Source organism: Suillus discolor (assembly GCF_016758755.1).
Source record: "Suillus discolor strain FC423 chromosome Unknown F5147scaffold_68, whole genome shotgun sequence".
NCBI classification, from domain to species: Eukaryota; Fungi; Basidiomycota; class Agaricomycetes; order Boletales; family Suillaceae; genus Suillus; species Suillus discolor.
Genome location: NW_024541315.1, coordinates 68374 through 89975, shown reverse-complemented (window position 1 = coordinate 89975; position 21602 = coordinate 68374). Strand labels below are relative to the sequence as shown.

The 21602-nt window shown below is 47.1% G+C and overlaps 8 protein-coding genes across 8 annotated transcripts; 7 read left to right on the top strand and 1 right to left on the bottom strand.

Moving 5' to 3' along the window:
- Positions 1–1519: 1519 nt before the first annotated feature.
- Positions 1520–2449, top strand: F5147DRAFT_778221 (uncharacterized protein; the record flags this gene model as incomplete). Its single annotated transcript, XM_041442095.1, has 1 exon — positions 1520–2449. One exon carries the CDS (start codon positions 1520–1522, stop codon positions 2447–2449), a length of 930 nt encoding a protein of 309 aa, XP_041288305.1.
- Positions 2450–2486: 37 nt separating this feature from the next.
- Positions 2487–3475, top strand: F5147DRAFT_656521 (uncharacterized protein; the record flags this gene model as incomplete). Its single annotated transcript, XM_041434122.1, has 4 exons — positions 2487–2511; positions 2610–2781; positions 2913–3067; positions 3168–3475. The coding sequence occupies 4 exons, from the start codon at positions 2487–2489 to the stop codon at positions 3473–3475; spliced, it is 660 nt and encodes a 219-aa protein (XP_041288304.1).
- A 1139-nt stretch (positions 3476–4614) lies between these two features.
- F5147DRAFT_531210 (uncharacterized protein) lies at positions 4615–5157 on the top strand (the record flags this gene model as incomplete). The annotated part of the gene is made up of 1 exon (XM_041430082.1): positions 4615–5157. A coding segment is annotated over one exon (543 nt), but the record flags the coding sequence as incomplete, so codon positions are not given.
- Positions 5158–5370: 213 nt separating this feature from the next.
- F5147DRAFT_583951 (uncharacterized protein) lies at positions 5371–6174 on the top strand (the record flags this gene model as incomplete). The annotated part of the gene is made up of 1 exon (XM_041431759.1): positions 5371–6174. A coding segment is annotated over one exon (804 nt), but the record flags the coding sequence as incomplete, so codon positions are not given.
- Positions 6175–6411: 237 nt separating this feature from the next.
- On the top strand, positions 6412–6768 carry F5147DRAFT_522856 (uncharacterized protein; the record flags this gene model as incomplete). Its single annotated transcript, XM_041429943.1, has 1 exon — positions 6412–6768. A coding segment is annotated over one exon (357 nt), but the record flags the coding sequence as incomplete, so codon positions are not given.
- Positions 6769–8178: 1410 nt separating this feature from the next.
- On the top strand, positions 8179–9058 carry F5147DRAFT_583853 (cytochrome P450; the record flags this gene model as incomplete). The annotated part of the gene is made up of 3 exons (XM_041431754.1): positions 8179–8226; positions 8273–8595; positions 8857–9058. Coding segments are annotated over 3 exons (573 nt in total), but the record flags the coding sequence as incomplete, so codon positions are not given.
- A 4088-nt stretch (positions 9059–13146) lies between these two features.
- Positions 13147–13780, top strand: F5147DRAFT_583914 (uncharacterized protein; the record flags this gene model as incomplete). Its single annotated transcript, XM_041431758.1, has 3 exons — positions 13147–13237; positions 13329–13414; positions 13469–13780. Coding segments are annotated over 3 exons (489 nt in total), but the record flags the coding sequence as incomplete, so codon positions are not given.
- A 3324-nt stretch (positions 13781–17104) lies between these two features.
- On the bottom strand, positions 17105–21521 carry F5147DRAFT_747542 (uncharacterized protein; the record flags this gene model as incomplete). The annotated part of the gene is made up of 12 exons (XM_041439961.1): positions 17105–17322; positions 17407–18053; positions 18102–18249; positions 18293–18430; positions 19374–19738; positions 19821–19978; positions 20019–20184; positions 20238–20431; positions 20481–20642; positions 20783–20854; positions 20910–21122; positions 21174–21521. The coding sequence occupies 12 exons, from the start codon at positions 21519–21521 to the stop codon at positions 17105–17107; spliced, it is 2829 nt and encodes a 942-aa protein (XP_041288298.1).
- Positions 21522–21602: the final 81 nt, after the last annotated feature.

The window sequence follows — 21602 nt, the reverse complement described above, 5'->3', positions numbered from 1 at the left end:
AGATGGGGTGCACTTGAATCAACGTCGTGAGTTCATCAAACACCTCTGCATCAATGTGAAGCTTGTGGCGAAACTTTTCAGGTGATAACAGCACCCACTCTTGCAGCAGGTGCAGCTGGGGCGCATGAGTCAGAGATGGACGCACATCAAGTACCTGACACTTCTCCACCTCATCATGTAGTGCCCCGATCACATCAATAAAATGCATAAACACTTGATCACACATGTGTGGGATATCGAGCGATAGAACATCAGAATACACTGTTGAGAGCGATGTTAGAGAGCTGATGGACAAAGCAGATACAATGGATGACATAGAAGACTCTGGCCATGCTGGTGATGCGGTCCATATGCTGACATCTGACCCTCCATGATCATCTGATCGCTCATCAGAGCTGTCATCAGAGCCCTCCTCGAGTAGCTGATCAACCACGAATTCAACAAGCTCCATGTATTGTGCGACCGTAAGGTCATTGGTCGTTTACTTCAGGCTACGAAGTAGTTTTTTCCGATCCGATTCTCGAGGCATGATGTTGTTGCAGAATGTTATAGATATGATGATGGTCACAGTAAGGTATGATGATGACACGGTGAGGTATGAGTCTGATTTGTCAGCCGTTGGAGCTCTAATTATCGGCAAGTCGCAAAATTCTTACCCTCTCAAAATTTCTACGATTTGAACTTTGAGACCCACTAATGTTCTTGCAATTGACATTGTTTGGATTATTTCTCATGGCAATGTGAGGCCTTACCATGAGCCATACTGCTCCGGCATTTCCATATCCTTGCTCTCTACCCACAGTTGACCACTTCTGCCTCAGGTGGAGGCAGCTCTGGTTCTACTTGCGCCTGCCTCAGGTGGGTGCTTGTATGTCCATGTTTTTTGGTCTGCTTATACCAAGGGCCTGATGCCTGAATGTCTCACCGATGATTATTTTGATTGGATCATCAGCCTTGTCTGTGCATAACCATCTGTGCTGAGTTACAGGATGTGTTCTGGATTGATCGGTCGATCAGGTTGACTTATGCATGTCTCAGTCTGTGGTCTTGTCGCTCCAATCACGTCAATGTCCCTGTCAGCTTGCCTGATGCATGTGATTCTTTCAAGCATGGTGGGCAGCAAGGTGTGCTCGCATGGTCTTTCTGCCTTTCTGCTGTTGTTGACTTGGCCTTTTTTCTGGACGTTTCAGTCTTACCATCGTGCCCTTTGTGCAAGCATCTTTGTGGTAGCTGGCGAGATGTGTTCGTGCGGTCTCTCTGCATCCCTTTCTGTCCTCGCTGATTTTGCCCTTTTGATGGACGTTTCAGTCTTTGCTTGCATTGTGGTCCTTTTTGTGCAAGCTGGTGAGAAGTGTCCCTCCTCTGCACGCCTTTCTGTCATTATTGATTTTGCCTTTTTTCTCTGCTTTTCAGTCTTTGATCCTGCCTTTGTCCTCTTTACACAAGCGAGCTAGGTGTGTCCATCTGCGCTGTGCCTTTCACTCATTGTTGATCCATCTCCCTGCAGCTTTTTTTGCCAATGTTTCTCATTAAACAGCCTTCTGTCAAATCTCATGTCCTGAACTATGAACTTTGTCCACCCCTTGATCTCATGCATGACCTTGATTCGTACTCTGCTTATTATGATCCTCTCTATTATCCTCATTATCATCCAGAAATCTTCTCTACACCTGAAAATTTCTGTGCCTGGCTTCAAGCTTCCCTTTCATTCCATGGTGATGTGTGTGGCTCCTGTCGTCCTCTTTACAAGTCGACCGCAGTCATCTATGATGGATCTGCGTTGTGTGTGCATGTTGATGATACTTCCATGATGCTTGCTTGCTCCCACTTTGAGTCTCCTTTGTATTCCCACTGCAGTGTGTTTCACCGCCATGCGTCTTTTCACATTGCAGCAACTAGCTCACCTGGAGCACATCATGTCAGCGCTGCTTCCTGTATGGCTGCTCATGTTGACGATGATCCTGGTTGGTTTACTTACCCTGATGATTGTGTGCGTTCCCATCTCCTTGCACTGTCAGCTCCGATTTTGAGTTCTGCCATGCGCCCCCTGTGTCAACGCAGATCCCTTGTGCCATGCAACAAGAACAACTGCATTGATTTCATCATGAGGCATTTTTCTGCACACAAGACACAGCTTTCCGTCTTGATGCCGGATGATTTCCTGGATCACTTGACTTCGACTGTGGTCCCTTTTGGATGTCCCAGAACTCGTGTTTCCATACTTGCTGCCAAATTTCAAAACCTGTATAGCGAGCAGGTAGCGAGTGCATTACGTGCACCACCTGATGTTGTGGGTGTATATGATGTGCCCACTGTGTTGTCTGCAGCATCTGTTAGCATCTCCATGCCATGGTTAACTGTCTCCCTTGATGATCTAACTCGCAGACTGGAAAAGCTGTCCAGAGCTGAGATCCAACTATGTCTTCATAGACTACCGTCTACCTTTTGAAAACTGTTTGATCTGTGTTCGCATCACAAGACTTGCAATGCACTTGTCCAGCACATCTGGGGGTGCGCTTTGTCCCTGTTTCAAGCAAGTCCCAGTTCATTGGTGGATCTCTTTCTCGCGCATTTTCCATTTACTCAGTCCTATGCCTATTCTGATGCAGATCTTCTCGCCCAAATACTTAATCATGAATTTGGGCAGGCTGTCATCATGTGCCTGTCAAATGAGCTCTTGTCTGCTTTGGCCAAACTTAAAGTTGTGTGTGATCAGCACAGACGTTCTGCCATTGAGGAAGCTGAAACTATTTGTGGCATTTGGAAAGTCGAGTGGCCTACGTGTGTCACTCAGGATGTCATGCTCAACTGCCTGAATGATTATATGACGGTGTAGGACTGGAAGTCCTTGTAGCCTCGTAGAGGCTATTTTTGTGGCATCCCTCAGCACCCTATTACTTTCCTACATGAAGCACAGCTTTCCCACGAGTTGCGCATAGCGGCCGCTACTTTCCCGCAACAGCCACAACGTTCCTGCGCGTGCACACAGCCGCGCTTAGCGGCCACTTTTCTCGCGCTTCATCGGCCGACGTTCCACACCCATCCATAGTCCAAAACCAACCCAATGGTACGTTATTTCATGATTATATTTACATATCAGACCATTTTCGCATTGGACCACCTTTATTACATATAGCTTTACTGTTAAGACTGTGCACAAAGGGTAGGACTGGTTCCGAAGGGCTTGGCTTCAGCTCGTGCACTGTGCCCCTTACCTGAGTATGTGCCCTTAATTCAGATGACATCCGGAGGAAGCCCAAGGAAGTCCGTAGGACTTCCGAAGGAGCGTGGGAAAGTCTGGAAGGACTGTCCGGATCCGGATGAGTGCGAGAAACTTCCAGAGGACCGCGGGAAAGTTCCGGAGGAACTTCCGGAAACTCAGAGGAATGGAGGAGCGGAGGAGCGGAGCTCCGGCCTAGGGAATTCCTCCCTAGGCCTGAGATGGGTATTGACTAAGTCGGAGGACTGGAAATAGTATGAGGACTTAGTGTGAGATCTAGTGCGAGGACTAATATGTGTAATATTCAGACTAAGGAAATACAGGAGTTTCTACAGGATTTATATACTATGGAGGACATAACGGAGAATCAGTCAGTGCAGTCCAAAACTATGTGAGGCTGTGGACAGAGTGTATAGAAAAGTCAAACACTAGTCTATCGGAAAATAGTAAATGAAGAGGGAAATGAGAACATAGGAAAATAAAGGCGGAAATGAAATGAGGTACGGAAAATGAGTATAGACTAACTTGAGAAGGAACATACAAAGGGAAAAGGCACGGAAGATAGACGCGGGTCGGATCCGGATGTCCGGATGTCCGGAAACAGGTAATTACCATAAGGGGATGAGCACTGATTTAAGGTTTGGGTTCGGATATGAAGCATAGGTCGGATCCAGAGATCCTGGCAAGTGGATATCAGATTGAGTGTCCGGGTTTCGGATCTGGATGTGTGGATATGCAAAGGTACAGGGATCTGGGTGTACAGGCATCTTGACAGATAAAGGACATGGACAGGGGGTCCGGAGGTCCGGATGAGGCATGGGAACATTGTCGGATGTAGGTCCGGAATACGGGATATGACATTTACATACATAGCTCGGTAGCGCGTTGGCTTGGTTCCGCGTGACAGCGCTTAGCGCACTACTTAAGCACCAGCAGTACATATCATTCAGGAGATTGTTTTCCGGACATTTCAGTAGCAAACTCCCATTAGCCTACAGCTACATTCCCGCGCTTCACATTGGCTGACAAGCGGCACCTTCTGCGTCCATTTCTAGACCTTTGCTGCACTAGCTTCCCCTTTAGGGTCGAACGCACTTGTCCCACAAGTATAGCAGATAGGCAGTGCATGACCTACAACATAAAGATATCAGTTTGGAGCCTATAGCACCACTCTGAGTTGTAAACCTACAACGGCCTCTGCATGGACCGAACCCCCCATGTGCGCTGTCTGTTCGTGCTATGACCGTGATGTGGTGTCCGTCTGCATTTCAGACGATTTGGCACCTTACCACCTTGAGCTGCTGCATGTCCCAGATGACATCATGAGCAGGGAATGCGTACTTGGGAGTATGTCATCACACTTCTGTTTTGGTAATGCATGTATCAACAGCATTATGTTGGCAAAGGAGGGCTTAGTATTCCATGAGTCAGCTGCTGTGAGCATGATGGTTTGCAAGCCCTGTCTATCCTCATTGTGCAAAGACAGAATTCCTCAACTCACACTGGCGAACAACCTGTATCGTGGATGTTTGCCTGTTGAGTTCCAGGATCTGACATGGGTTGAGGAGAAGATTTGTGTCATTTACTCCATCACAGTGCACATCACACGGCTCTTCCAGTCATCCGACCCTGCTCAGCCTAAGGTCTTTCATGGGAATACATGTGCACATGATATGAATGTGGTATCCACGGTGTCTGTCTTGCCCCGCACTATTGCTGACATAAATGGTTTCATCAGCATTGTCTTTATCGGTCCAGATAAGTTTGACCCAAAGCGACTTGCAACGCTGTTCTGGGTTTGCAGAAATAAGATTTGGTCCTTCCTCACATGGCTTACACAACACAATGATCTCTTTGCAGGTATCACATTGGACCAGACAGTAATGGATTATCACCCAGAGGATGGCCTGCTGGCTGGACTGTGCGATGGAGTTGTACAGGACCACAAGCTCGACGCTCGTACCGTGTTCGAGATTGAGACAGCAGGTTTCACTCCGCATCCTGCTCATTTACTGGAGCAGAAAGCAGATCATGCCAATGATGCACCCATCATGATAGAGAAAATGGGTGTGTCTGACCTGGAGTGTGACAAAGTTAGTGGGAGGCATTTCATGGCATCCACTCTCCGCAATCTCCAGCCACAGTCTGCTATGGATGCACGCCCAGATCTTGTAGTTCATCGTGGTGCTGATGCTGTGCCAGAATACCACAACTACTGTCTTTTTCCCGGTATGTACCCCACCTTATATCCCTATGGTGTTGGAGGCTTTGAGGACCCCACCTGTCCTACTGCACTGTCATTCGAGCATCAGGCAAAATACTACCTCTCCATAAGCGATCGAAGCTTTCATTACCACTACTCCTTCATCTTTGTTGTACTGAATATTTTACAGCAACGCCAAGCACATCTGCATACACATTTCACGGTAAAGAAGTCCAGCTTTGACTCAGATGCTCGTCAATTGACCAGTGTATCTCCGCAGGTGCTCCAGCATCTTTCTGTCCAGCTCGAATGTGAGAGCAAGCTGTCGAACCTCTCTCCAGAAGAGCAGAGTGCATTGAAGCTTCTGCGACAAGTGAACATGTTGTCTGCTCGCATACCTGGCTCTCAAGTGTCCAAGATTTTCATGCACAACAAGATTCGTAACTACTATGGGTACTTCGGGCTCCCCCACATCTTCTTCACTTTTAATCCAAGCGCTGCTCACAGTTTTATATTCCAGGTTATGTTTGGAGACACGACAGTGGACCTTTCACAACGCCTTCCGCATATTCCAGAAGGGTGGCTGCATGCAATTCGCTTGGCAAAAGACCCTGTTGCTGCTGCTGAGTTCTTTGAATTCTTATTCCAATGTCTTTTCCGTTACTTGTTCGGTTGGGACTTCAATAAGGGACAGTCTACTGCGGAGGGTGGAATTCTTGGCCATATTCAAGCATTTTATGGTACAACCGAATTCACAGAGTGCAGTGGCTTGCACGGTCACTTCTTATTGTGGCTCGTTGGTGGTCTCAACCCTTCCCAGCTCCATGACAGGCTACATGGTAATGATCAATATCAAAAGCGGTTCTTTGCATTCTTTGAGGAGGTCATCCACCATCATTTGCCTGACATCGAAGATAACATTGACCCCACTTTCAAACCTCGCACTCAGAGACCTCCCCAACCGCCCTCAGTGGATTCACCTCCAGACATGCTGAACTCTTGGGATCATGCCTTTGCTACAGAGGTGAAGCATTGTGGTGAGGCTCTTCAACGGCAAAAATGCCATGCTGTGTGTCACAAGTATGGGAATGATAATCGCTGCAAGTTCCTTTTCCCTCATGAAGTCATCGAAACTTCGCATTTTGATGCAGACTCCAACTCTGTCCTGCTAATGTGCAGGGACTCCACAGTGAATTACTTCAATCCATATGTCCTTGTTTTCTGTCGCCACAATCATGATATAAAGTGCATACTGTCAGGCAAGGGCATGAAGGCTGCAATGTTTTATGTTTCAGACTACATTACAAAGATGGATGTCAAAACATATGAGATGCTGTCTCTGCTGTCCCGTGCAGTCACACGCATCCCAGCCTCTCATTCTTTGACATCGGTTGTTGATAATGCAAAGATGCTGCTGCACAAGTGTCTTACACAATTTAGTTGCCAACAGCAGATCCATGCGCAACAAGCCATGAGGTATATCCTCGGGTATTCTGATGGAGTCTCATCACATGATACGGTGGCCATGCTCTCTTCCCTTTTAATTGCTCATGTGAAGGAAAATTGCAGGAGATTAGCTGATGGTGCTGCTGCTGCAGATCTCGATCCTTATGTTGAAGATGATGAGTCAGAGGCTGTTTGAATGTGCATTACCACTGATCACATGGGCACCTTGATCGAAGCCAACCAGATTCAGCACTATGTCTTACGTGGTGATTCCCTGAAGAACATGTCATACTACGACTTTTGCAGGTGTGTCCACATCGAACACAAGACCCAAAGTGCGAAGATCAAGAATGTATCTGACTCTCGTGTATTTCAGAGACATCAGTTGAGACCCAAGCATCCTTTTTTGAAACACACGAGCTCGTAGAGCACACCAACATGGAGCGTGGTCATGGACACTCGGAGCTCATGCCTCACATTGTCAGGATGTCGATCCCACAGAGTTCTAGCAAAAAGATGTGGTCTTTGTTTGCATTAGCACATTTCAAGCCTTTCGGAATTGATGTGCCCCTGCTACACGAATAGTGCTGCCGCAGTCCAGTTCTGAACCTCAGTTTGAACCTGAACCTTTCCGAACCGGACACATGGTCCGGTCCAAGGTTCGGCCAAGACTCAGAACCAAACCTTTCCAGAGGTTCAGGGTTCGGGCTGGTAGTGAATAGGTTTGAACCCATTCGAACCTCTCAATTTTTGTAGGCTTCACACTTTTTTTAAATATGTAAGTATTTACTATGTGTCAATATATGCAAATGCATGTGTCTGCAACCCACACAGGTTTGAGCTGGGTGAAATTGACGTGGTCCTGTTGCACCTGCTGCAGTCGTGATGTGCTGTGAGTCGTGACACAGTACTGAACCATCACAACATGTAGGTATCTTATGTTGCTATATGAATTCCAAACACTTTGAACTCTTGCTAATGATCAATATAGGTAAGTACTACTTGGGAATGTTATGAGCCATGCTGATCAAAGTCATTGCTTATTGTTCGCAGGAAGTGAGTATGTCAAGATTTTCGAGCTCAAACCATTCTGATCCAAATCATTGGCCATTGTTCCTCATTCAAACAAGAGCTGTGCTGATCCAAGACGTTGGCCACCGTTCACAGGTCGTGAGTGTGTCAATCCTTGTTTCAAGCAACAGCCATGCTGATACAAGTTGTTGCCCACTGTTTGCAGTTCGTGAGTCTGTCAATCTTTGTTCGAGCTCGAGCTATGCTGATCTAAGCTGTTGCCCACTTCAAAGACAAGGATTTGGGATACATTGCAGGAATGGTGTTTGGGGCCGGTTCTGAAACGGTGAGCTCTTACATTGCATTGTGTCTTAAGTTGACAACTGTTGTAGACTGTGTTCACAATCACAATCATAATGATGGCTGCTGCCACTCACACAGATGCGCAGGCTCACATACAAGAGGAACTCGATAATGTTGTGGGGCATACACAGTGTAGGTTATGCCTTTTCTTTGTGCATCAACTGACTCAAATAACTCCTGATCAGTGCCGACATTTGCTGATCAGGAAATGCTGCTGCAAGTCATTCAGGGCTATCGCAAATGATCCCGAGGTTTTCCCAGAACCACATAAGTTTAATCCTCAGCATTGGATCGATGATGCAGGTCGTGTGCGCGGTGATCTCAAGTTTTTCACTTTTGGTTTTGGCCACCGGTAAGTGGTATCATTCATCTCTCCACCTTTTCCTTTCAAGTTTGTTCATTTGACTTGGATCTAATTTGCAGGTCACTCACAGATTGATGTTGAGTCAAACAGTACATGGACTACCTCAACGAGAAGGCTGCGACGTGCAACCTACTAATGGATATTTGGTATGTTGCACATGTGGACTCTACTCTGGATGGGGGACTGATATGTTCCTTGTCGGGCACTCTTCATCAACATGGCTCTTATTCTGTGGGCTTGGACTCCCAGTCAACATGTCGTGAATCAGTCTGTCTTCATCAACACGGCTCTTATTCTGTGGGCCTTCCGCCTTTTGGAGAATCCTGCAGCAAAGATTGACACGCTTGCATTCTCTGACATTGCAAACATACATGCTACTCCATTCGAGATATGTTTTACAAAGAGGATCGATAAGAATGTGATCAGGGAACTATGCGCACCAGGCAAATAAAATGTGTTTATTTTAGAAACTTGAATTCAATTTTTGTACAAAGGGGTTCTCCTTGCGTTATAGAGTCTTTTTGTTATCTGTCCAACTCAAATTACATGACAACTCATAGTCTCAAGCCTATACAACCAAACAGATGGTCCAAGCTTAGTTGAACCTGGTTCGAACACGAACTGGACCTCCCGAATGTGTTCGGTGACGTTCAGTCCAGGGTTTGACTAAATGGCTGAACCGAACCATAGGTTTGGTTTGGCGTTCAGAAAATTTGCTCCAAGAACTGGACCGAACCAGACTTTGGCAGCACTATACACAAAGGTGAGGATGTCATAGCTGCTTATGAGAGTTATATGTTTGCCCCCAGAGCTCGAGAGATCATGATCAATTGGGAGTCTGTGCACGAATGTGAGCCCATTCAGTGAAATAGTCCATATCTTACAGCCAGCCCAATGTGACAATCACCCATACCATACGGGCCATCCCAGATGGGCCCATGGGCCATTGTAGCCGTGACATATGGCTGGGCCCATCATTGACAACACACGTGAGTCTCGGCTGGGCCCATACTAGTTGAGTAGTATACCTGTGGGCCAATGGATAAATTGTAGATATGATATATGGCTGGGCCCATGGTGCTAGTTGGTGTCTCAGCTGGCCCATATAGCGCCTTGGCCAGCTATGACACCAAAATGTCAGTCGGTGTAGGACTTGGAGTCCTTGTGGCCTCGTAGAGGTCTATTTTCCAATGCATGTTGAATGCTAATCATTGCCCAAATCATTCCCTATCATATCCGACTCAATACGCTGTAGAGACTCATGCCTCTCATTGTGCAATATGGCAGTTTTCACTGGGGAGTACATGGCACGAACTTGTAGCATCACTCTGTGTGCTACCTGCAGCTATCTCTATATGAGGCGCAGCTTTCCCGCGCAACGCGCGCCATGCGCGCGTACCTTTCCCGCGCTTCACGATGTATATGCGCGCGCGCTTTCCCGCGCTTGAGCGCCCTATAGCGCCAGCCATCCGGAAGCATCCATCCACTGTCCACCAAGTTCCCTAGTGCGTATATTTCCATTTCTCACATTTGCATATCGTTCCATCTTTATTTTTATCATGGACCCTTACTTACATATATCTTTACATACCTTACTCGGTAGCGCTTCGGCTCCGCATGACAGCGCTTAGGCGCCATACTTAAGCGCCAGCAGTACATACTTACTGACTCACTTACTCTCCCACCAGAACGACAGAGGACTTACTGGTTACTACCCACTATTTACCTAGCAGAACATAGTAGAAATTTATTTGTTTACACCTCGCATCTCTCTTCTCTTGTCTTACATCATATCATCACTTAAGCAAACTCACTCTTTCTCTCTCTCATATCTGTATACACGCGCACGCATTCCCGCGCTTCGCGCCATACACGCGCGCATTCCCGCGCCTTGCGCGCACCTGCGCTTTCTCGCGCTTCGCATTGGCCAACCAGTAGCGCTTTCAGCGCATACCTCTAGATCCTTGCTGCACTCGCTTCCCCTTTAGGGTCGAATGCACTTGTCGTCTCAAGTATAGCAGACTAGGCAACGCGCGACCTTACAACATTTATAGATACAACCAGGAGCTTTGTTCGTGCCTCGCTGTATCGTTGAACCTTCAACGCACCAAACCCGAAAACATCGGACATCGGACATCGGGCATCGGGCATCGGATATCGGGTTTTGCATCGGCCGATTGGACATCGCGCGTACTTGTCCTACCTATGTCCAGTCTCATTGCGCTAGCCCCACTAGGTGTGTAGTTACTTGTTTTCACATCGCTAACATTGTCGATTGCGTTATTACATGTATTCCCATAGTCCGCAGTACATCATGTCTTATTACATAGGACATCAGACCCGAAATATTGCACTACTACTTTCGCCTATAGGGTTCCAGATTTCTACGTATCTACTTAAATATTGGACTCCCCATAGCATCATCATCATCCGAGTAGAGGAGAACCATCTCCGATGTTTAGGGGTCAAACCTGATATTTCTTAGTTCTTAGTTGACATTGTGAATATCATTGTTCCTTCACCATCCGTATCCATCATCATTATTATTGCGCACACTGCTCACTTTTCCGATGCTCGCTATCGCGTCACTATTAGTTTCCAATACCCGAAAAAACATCGGACCTGACGCTTTTGCATCGGACATCGTAATTATACCTTCGGACATTGTTTCCCGCGCTCGGATTATTGACCTCACATCACCCACTGACCCCCAAAACTATTCCCAGACCACAGACCCCTGGGTCAAACGCACTTGTCCGCAAGTATAGCAGATAGGCAGTGCAAGACCACAACATAAAGATATCAGTTTGGAGCCATCTTTGTATAGCTCCACTCTGTGTTGTATACCTACACCGGTCCATATGGTACCTCGGCCAGCCATGACACCAAAACATCGGCCAGTCCACACGGTACCTTGGCCAGCCATGACACCAAAACATCAGCTGGTTCATATGGTCCCTCAGCCAGCCATTGGACTGGTGCAGCTGGCAATGTGCCTGCCTCTGGCAGATGGAAACTGGTGTGGCCTTGACCTATAATGTTACCTATGACAATGCCCAAAGGCTGGACCCCTACTGACTAAGCTATGCAAAGGCCGGTCCATATGGTACCTCAGTCAGCCATGACACCAAAACATCGGCCAGTCCATATGATCCCTTGGCCAGCCGTGGCACCAAAACATCAGCCAGTCTATATGGTCCCTGAGCCAGCCATGACACTGAAATGTTGGCTGGTCAATATGGTTCCTCAGCCAGCCATGACACTAACATGTTGGCCGGTCAATATGGTTCCTCAGCCAGCCATGACACTAACATGTTGGCTGGTCCATATACTCCCTCAGCCAGTGTCATATCCCGCGTTCCGGACCCGGACTTATCACACACATCATTTTGAACATTCCTTCTCCAGTTAGACTATAATCATTTTCTGTACCTCATTTCATTTCCGCCTTTATTTTCCTCCGTTCTCATTTCCATCTTCATTCACTATTTTCTGATAGACTAGTGTTTGACTTTTCTATATGCTCCATCCACAGCCTCGCATAGCTTTGGACTGCACTGGCCTACTCTCCGTTAAGTCCTCAGTAGTATATAAACCCTGTAGAATCTATGTACATCCTTAGTTTGAATATTATCTTAGACTCTGCTCATTCCCTCCTCTGTCCGACTTGAGTTTCTCCTCTCATCGTCCTCCGCTAGTCTTAGGATCAACTCCTATAGACTTCTCACCTCCGCCTCTACCTCTGGTAGTCCTCCGCTGTTTCCTTTCTAGTTCGGACATCATCCGGATTAGTCTTATCCTTTGTTCCCGAATGTCTGCCGGAATTCCCACACATCGGACATCGGACTCCAGACTGGTCCGACAACCTTCGGACATCATCCAACAGCCCTCGGAAGTTAGGGGTACGTACTCGGGTAAGGGGCGCAGTGCACGAGCTGAAGCCAAGCCCTTTGGATTCCACCCTTGAGCACGTTCTTAACAGCCAGCCATGACACTAAAATGTCGGCTGGTCCATATGCTTCCTCAGTCAGCCATGACACTAAAATGTCGGCCAGTCCATATGCTCCCTCAGCCAGCCATGACACCAAAACATTGGCCGGTCCATATGCCCCCTCAGCCAGCCATGACACTAAAACATCAGCCGGTCCATGTGGTTCCTCCCTTGGCCAGCCATGACACCAAAATGCTGGCTAGTCTGTGGACACTCCAACACCACTACCTGCTCCTCCTTCATCCATTCCTCCTCCATCTCCTCCATCTCAGTCCTCATCCATGCCCACCTTGGATTATATCCTCCATCCCATCCTTGACCATCTTTAGGAAGTCGCAGAGAGAGTAGATGGGTGTTTTGCTAGACTTGGTGGAGAGATCAAGCGTTTGGAGAAGGTGATTTTGACTGGAGATATTCACCATTTGCACTTTCCTTATCAGTCTTTTCTGTTTCTTGGTGATGGACTGACTGAGGACAGTCAGTATTCAAAGCCCCCATGAGATGTGACACTCAACTCTCCACTGGGTGGCAATTGAGGGTGTTTACATTTCCGAGAAGTGAACAAGCCAATTGGTGGGAGACTGCTACAAGTCTCGTCAAGGTTGGGATTTGTAGGCGGCGCTGCGGCCGCCTTCTACAGTGCATCATGAGTATTCTGTATAATGTGATATACTGTATTCAAGTCATAGCATTGTGACAGAAAATTTGGCAGGTGTAATCAATTTTTGAGAGTGGAGATGCTCACCGCATTATCTAGCACTGGAAGGCCTGAGCGAGTCTTTGGCAAAAGAACTTGATCCAGTGTGGGATATAAAGGTAACTTGAGAATGCTCGACGTCTAAGGACTTATCAATTTTCTGTTTCCCCAAGGTCACAATAATTGAGCCAGGTCCATTCCATACCAAGATATTCAAAGACAACCTACGCCTAACTACCCAGCACCCTGCGTATGCCAATCCTAGCTTGCCCGGTTCCCAGTATCGACAATTCGTCGTGTTGGGCAATATTGATGGAGATGCAGACAAGGCAGTGGCAGCCATCGAGAAGTTGACCCACCTCAATGATGTTCCTATGTGTCTGCCACTGCACAGAAGGGTCATTGTTGGAGCAAGGGAAAAAATCAAGAGCCTGACTGAGGAAGTGAATAAGTGTGAAAGTTGGTCTGAAGATCTTTACCATTAAAATGCATGCAGTGTAGTCAGCAGTTTTGCTACTTTTTCGAATGTGATCTGTATGCATTTGTGTAACAATTTTCCTCTATATGGAGACTGCGACCAGGCCTCTTACTAGTATGAGTATAAGCACTTTTAGTAAGTCATTACTCTTTGAAACCAGACGTTTAAGGGTTCTAAAGCAGATAAAACACCAGTCGGTACTGTGCGTCTGCGACTCCGCAGATGCGGACAAAGTCTCGAAAAGTGCCAGGAAGTCCAATCATATCCCCCCACCACATCAATGTTTCCACCTGCTTGCAGCTGCTGCATCAGGTTTTTGCCTCCATATCTATCCCTGCTAGTGTCTCATATCTGCCCGCAAATACCATCATGATGTTATTCAATGTCTCCCAATCCACAGCTGCTGCGTCCTTCAGGTGACTAGAACCGCTGTAGAGACTCATGCCTCTCATTGTGCAATATGGCAGTTTTCACTGGGGAGTACATGGCACGAACTTGTAGCATCACTCTGTGTGCTACCTGCAGCTATCTCTATATGAGGCGCAGCTTTCCCACGCAACGCGCGCCATGCGCGCGTACCTTTCCCGCGCTTCACGATGTATATGCGCGCGCGCTTTCCCGCGCTGTAGCGCCCTATAGCGCCAGCCATCCAGAAGCATCCATCCACTGTCCACCAAGTTCCCTAGTGCGTATATTTCCATTTCTCACATTTGCATATCGTTCCATCTTTATTTTTATCATGGACCCTTACTTACATATATCTTTACATACCTTACTCGGTAGCGCTTCGGCTCCGCATGACAGCGCTTAGGCGCCATACTTAAGCGCCAGCAGTACTGACTTACTCACCCACCTGAGACACACTTACTCTCGCACCAGAATGACAGAGGACTTACTGGTTACTACCCACTATTTACCTAGCAGAACATAGTAGAAATCTATTTGTTTACACCTCGCATCTCCCTTCTCTTATCTTACATCATATCATCACCTAAGCAAACTCACTCTTACTCTCTCTTGTTTCCGCATACACACGTGCGCATTCCCGCGCTTCGCGCATTCTCGCGCCTCGCGCGCACCTGCGCTTTCCCGCGCTTCGCATTGGCCAACCAGTAGCGCTTTCAGCGCATACCTCTAGATCCTTGCCGCACTCGCTTCCCCTTTAGGGTCGAACGCACTTGTCGTCTCAAGTATAGCAGACTAGGCAACGCGCGACCTTACAACATTTATAGATACAACCAGGAGCATTGTTCGTGCCTCGCTGTAATCGTTGAACCTTCACCGCGACGGAAAGCTGACAAGGACGATGGAATCACAGGATTGGCGTGATGGTGCTTGACATGTATGACTGAATGCGTGATGGTGGCTGGTGTAGCGTAGTCACGATGATGTAGGACAACAAACAGATCTTTGACCACCTGGACCTTTCCAACCAAGCATCCCCAGACATTACCCAGATGTATTCACCAGACTTTCTTGTGGGGTCTCTGTAGACTTCATTACAGACCAGCCATTTCCTACATATCTTCTGTTTGTCCAGATGCTTCACTTTTTTTGAATGTATGGTGTTGAGACCATGTTTAGCACGGTGGCCACATCAGACCTTTGATGGGATCAAAATCCAATTCTTGTTTTCATTTCAGGCGGAGTCGTTAATATGAAGAAATTCCTTCGATAGGTCTGACCAGCGGAGACTATGCGAAGTCTGGAATTCTACCCCGAAGCGAGGTACAAGCTTAGGGTCAGAATAATGACTTCAACGTGGAGTGGCTGTGTAGCATGTGGTTTCTCTTCTCCACCTACCACCACAGCGCCCAGGGCCCAGGTTACATTCCAGTAAGTTCCGGTGTCTGTCTGCAGCCCGCCACCTTTCAGCCCACCCACCACTCCCTCTCCTTCCCAGCCTACATTACAGCTTTCTACAAGATTCATATTCAAGTTCCTTAGCCACATAGTCACATCCCTACTACTGGGCCCTAGTGCTGCCATGGTCCGGTTTTGCAAAATCTTCAAACCCTGAACCAGACCACAGAGAACGGTTCTCGGTGGTCCAGTTCAGTTTTTTTTCTGGTCTGAACTCGAACCGAACCCGAAAATTTTCAGTGGTGAGCACTGGAACGGTGCACTCTGACACCAGCGAGAGAACAGCAGACACGAGGCTAAAACCTCCGAGATGTGAGAACAAGACAAGGACTGCAGCGAGAGCCTCGAAAGCAAAGGCCCGAGGCAGCAAATGGCCAAAGCCAAAGCAAAGCCTCAGACAAGCAAACACACAGCAGATGCTGGTGGAAGAGATGTATTGAACCTAACCCTAAGACATGCTATATATGACTATCTAAGACCTCGAACACCTCTGCAGGACCCCTGGCACCTGTCCCTGCCAAACCCAACCACTACAGCACGAAAAAAAAACACTGAAATACTAGTTTACACATCGAGTAGCTACTCCAATGACATGGCTCAATTGGTAGAGGACGACTAGACAATTGAATACAGGGTATGTTAATGATAGCAGTGTTGGGAAGCGGATGTAGATACCATAGAGCATGAGGGGATTGACAAGCGTGACCTGTACAGTCCTGACGCCCTCCGGATCGCATATGCTCACAAGTTCATTGGCTCCCATGAGTGTTCCTATGCCTTACATAGAACCGCTGTCGGTGGTGGTGGGAGGAGCTGAGAGGTCGGGGTTTTGCAGCTCGATTGAAATATTTTGGGGTCACATATATTCCCTGTGTCTCGGCTGCTGCTAGTGTAACAAACACAAGACGTTAGCGCAGAATACGAGTAATGAGGGAGACGTGACTGCTCATGTCCGGAACCTCACATAACCACATTGTACACGCACCGAGCGCACTCTCATTCAAGATGATAGTTCCTTGTCTCCACCAAGTGGCTGATTGAGGATGCACACGTTGTTAAACTCATTAAGTGCTTGAGTTATATTCGTGAGTCCCATAAGTCCGAGTGTTGGTCGGATTCCACAATACCCTGGGGGAATGATATATCAATTACATTGATTAACACCTGACCATGTTATATCAGTGGCGTTGGCTTACCACGGGCCACCGCGGGCCATAATGATATATCATCATGTACCAGTACTATACATCCTGTCTGCTTATAGACACGATCACGATCTTGCAGCTTGATCGTGTTTCACGATTCAGATCTTCTCAGCGACTGAAGTGACCTAGGCAATCAGGGAATCGAAGATGTCATTGTGTCATTGCAAATATTAGTTCCTAAATTAAGATGTTCGAAGCACAAGAAATGAATTGCAAAACATAGTGAAAACATAGCGAAAACAAACGATAGTATGTTACCAGGATTAAATACCTTCCCACATAAGCTTGAAATGGGAAGCTAACCTTCGCCGCAGCGATGCCTGGCGATGTGCATATGCAGCTGTGCCTTCTGCAGCCTCAGGTGACCCAAAAGCACGCTGTGAGCTCTGCGCCTCCCACCAGAGAGCTTGCCACTCGAAAAAGGCTAGCACCCGCCTCCTTTCTTCATTCAGCAACTGCACTTCTTCTTCCCATCGATGTGCTCATGCCCTGGCCTTACATCATTCAACACGCAAAGCTGTGACAGATTAATTAGCGAAAGCATATTTAAATTACTCATACTCACAGTCCTGTAGGCCATATTCAGCATTGTTGGAGACACCAGGCGTCTTCCAAATCCAAGACACTCGTTGCTGGCCAACAGTGGTCCCATCATCTTGTGTCAAAGGAACGGCATCCTTTGTGCGATCAAGTGGCTTGAGAGTGAGTTGCCACTCATTGTCCTTCTGTAACCTCGGTGCCAGCTTGATGAGCGCATCCCTTGCTGCATTATACTTGGCAGCGAGGGTGTCAATTTGATTGTCGGCATTGTTGATCACGCCAGTTGCTCGAGTATTTGCACGTTGGCCTTGAATAAATGCGTCCTTGTGCTTGTATAGGTGGTACTTCAAATTGACAACATTGTGAATGTCGTTTAGAGCATCGTTTGCCTGTGCTTCCCGTAAAACCCACTTGAACTCCAGCAAGCGGTGCTCACAGGGTAGACTAGTAGGTATTGCTGAGGGGAGAAGTAGATTGATGTTATGGACTTTGAGTTCCATAGCGATGTTGTCAGACGAACGCAGCCGTGACACGCATGGCATATACAGCAGTTGCACACGCGACCACGTATCAATGCATCGGCGGAGGGAATTGATGCGTTGTAAGAGAGTTGCCTGCTGAGAATCTGTGGCGTGTTGTCCGATTTTATGGCCTTCAAACTCAAGACGCCGCCTGGGATATGTTCAGAACAATTGGAAAAACAAAGAATGATTGACTTACTGCTGATCTTCAAGTTCCAACCCTGACGAAATGAGCATTGACGGTGATACATCGTCATGGAGAGCCATAATTGTGCCACATTCCATTTCGTCACTTTCGGCCTTTGACAACGCTAAACGAACTGATGCTTGGGTGACAGCTTGAAGTACTGGATTAGAATAGTTATAATCACACACATAGAAAAAACTTACTAGTGACCTTGAGTTCGAAGGGATTTGGTTGGGAATGGTCGGACTCCCAAGCCTCGATGTTGCGCTTCCAAGAAGCTAACTGGGTGGGATCGAGTGCCGCCTCAAACTCATTTAAGTCACGGTGAAGGTTCAACGATTCTGTGAGGCACGAACAATGCTCCTGACTGTATCTATAATTGTTGTAAGGTCGTGCGTTGCCTAGTCTGCTATACTTGAGACGACAAGTGTGTTCGACCCTAAAGGGGAAGCGAGTGCAGCAAGGATCTAGAGGTATGCGCTGAAAGCGCTACTGGTTGGCCAATGCGAAGCGCGAGAAAGCGCAGGTGCGCGCAAGGCGCGGGAATGCGCGCGTGTATGGCGCGAAGCGCGGGAATGCGTGCGCGTGTATACAGATATGAGAGAGAGAAAGAGTGAGTTTGCTTAAGTGATGATATGATGTAAGACAAGAGAAGAGAGATGCGAGGTGTAAACAAATAAATTTCTACTATGTTCTGCTAGGTAAATAGTGGGTAGTAACCAGTAAGTCCTCTGTCGTTCTGGTGGGAGAGTAAGTGAGTCAGTAAGTATGTACTGCTGGCGCTTAAGTATGGCGCCTAAGCGCTGTCATGCGGAGCCGAAGCGCTACCGAGTAAGGTATGTAAAGATATATGTAAGTAAGGGTCCATGATAAAAATAAAGATGGAACGATATGCAAATGTGAGAAATGGAAATATACGCACTAGGGAACTTGGTGGACAGTGGATGGATGCTTCCGGATGGCTGGCGCTATAGGGCGCTCAAGCGCGGGAAAGCGCGCGCGCATATACATCGTGAAGCGCGGGAAAGGTACGCGCGCATGGCGCGCGTTGCGCGGGAAAGCTGCGCCTCATATAGAGATAGCTGCAGGTAGCACACAGAGTGATGCTACAAGTTCGTGCCATGTACTCCCCAGTGAAAACTGCCATATTGCACAATGAGAGGCATGAGTCTCTACAACGGGTGCGTTCAAGATGCTCAGGCAAGGCAGCCTTGACCTTGCGTGTAAGAGTTTTACCTAAATTTAATGAATTAGAATAACAACAGTTGCAGCTGCATGACATACCCATTAAGCACACCTTTTTCCAATTCCAGTCGTTGAAGTGGTCATCGAGGGTGTCACGCCTTGAGCCAGGACCCATCTCGCGAGTACTAGTGGCGACTGGGTTGATATCGGCCCATCCACATTCTGGTGCTTCACTGTCAGTTCTCCTGACCCCCTTGATGAAATTGAATGAGTATGTTGTCTGACAGCTCAAGACATGCGCGGGGAGGTGGAACTTTGGAACCAGAAAGGTGATAGTTTTGGAGTTGTGATCCAGGTGGTACTGCTGAGGGAATGCGGACATGCGCGTCCAGAGCTTTTTGCTCCATTGGCATGCAATGTCGTAGGAAATATTGATGACTTGGAGGGTAGATGCCGACAGCATGCTAGAAAAAAATATGTAGTCCATATTGATGTACCTGTGAATTGGTTTAAAACATATACCACATGTTCTGCGCAAAAGCTTACCTTTCACCTTTCTGTAAGTCACCAACCGAGTTTGGCTGTTTGAAGTTATGTTGTGCGCAGTCAATGGTACCAGCTCCTGTTGCTGCAAGACCGCGGGATGCTTTTGTATCAGCCATATTGACTGCGTTGTGGCTCGAACATGTGCTTTTCCAAGTAAACTCTGTTAACAATCATCCTTCTTCGATAGTTATAACTCACCTCTTGAATTATGTGTCCATGCAAATTGAGGAAAGACTTGAATGCTGTCTCTTCGACAAAAAATGTGTAACCATGATTGAGTCCAGGATCGACAGTGTCTGACGAAACATTACGCCGAGCGAGTCGGAAATTGGCATTGATTGCTACAAAAAGTGCATATAAGAATCTGCAAACAAAAACTTGTAAGGAACGAAACCAATGAACCTATTAAAAACTCACTTTGACTCAGGCGGAGCATTTACCCACTCATCAGGCAAGTTCTTTCTGGGATGGGGGCAAGCCGGACACAGCACCGCACATGCACCAGGTTGCGTGGCAGTCATGCTTTCGGGATGATGTCCCTGGCCAAACTGTTTCATTTGCTTCAAGAAACGCCATTCACGCATCATGCGTAGAAGAGATTCATAGTGATCCTGAATTTACTTATTAGTTTTCTGGTAGATAAGCTTGAATCAAACATACCTTGGGAATGTGGATGCCTGTATTGTCGGTCAAATGTACGATAGTGTGATAAAACTCGAGGGCAGATGACTTCGACTCAAAAGATAGGATTTGAAAGTATTCGAGTGCACGGAAAGTTGCAGCGGTCTTGGGCCTGACGGTTGTTGTGGGAAACAAGCAGGACTCGTAAAAGTTGGGTGACGTGAGGTTGAGCAACTTCACATCCGCAGAAATCCAGCCCAATGGCATGAACACCATCGACATCAATGACGACGAAATCGTCATTGGAAGCAGGGAATTGGGTTGTTGCATTGAATGCCGACGCGATGTCTGAGTTGAATGCGTAGGCCAAGGGATTTGAGTGATGTCCTTTGAAAGAAAGAACCATTCCAATACTGCAGCACATCTTGTGAATATGTTATCAGAGAGTTGAATCAAAAATTGACATACCTCAATTCGGTGAAATAGTTGCCACTGGTGTGTGTGTAGAACACATTGACGACACACGAGTTCAGTACCATGGCAATCCCTGCATCTATACAATGGTGATTCATCACTGCCACAGAAGCAGGTATCCCGAGTGTCACTTCCACGGCCCTCCAAACAAATGAATTCTTCGAGAAAAAGTTCAGCGTCAGAATGCCAAACACGCAAAGGATCATCCTATAAAAATCAACAGTCAGATTTAAACAAATCATCAGGCAACAATAGTACCCCTGCTGTTCGTTTCCGTCTGATGGGCTCCTCAGAAATTTCATTGAAATAGTCATCAGTGTTAGGTTGGATATCGGAATAATCAAACTCGTTGATAGTTGAATAGTTGACTACTGTGTCTTCTTCCCAGCATCGTTTTGATGAATCAGACACTGTATAGTAGGCAGTGGACACAGAAAGGTGACCAATCGAATTCTGCTCAAAGCTAGCATGCCTTTGCTGTTCCTTGGCACGGTTTGCTTCCAAGATGTTGTTTGCCACTAGACGCAGTGCTGCCCTGTTATGAGCATAAAATTCCTGACGGTATCGCTCAAGCTCAGCGTGATGCCTGTTTCTGTAGTTTACCATAGAGAAAATGAAAACAATATGGGCAAAATATGGGGGTTCAAATGTTCACAGTTGGCAAGGTGTTTTTGCGTTGTGTGCTGT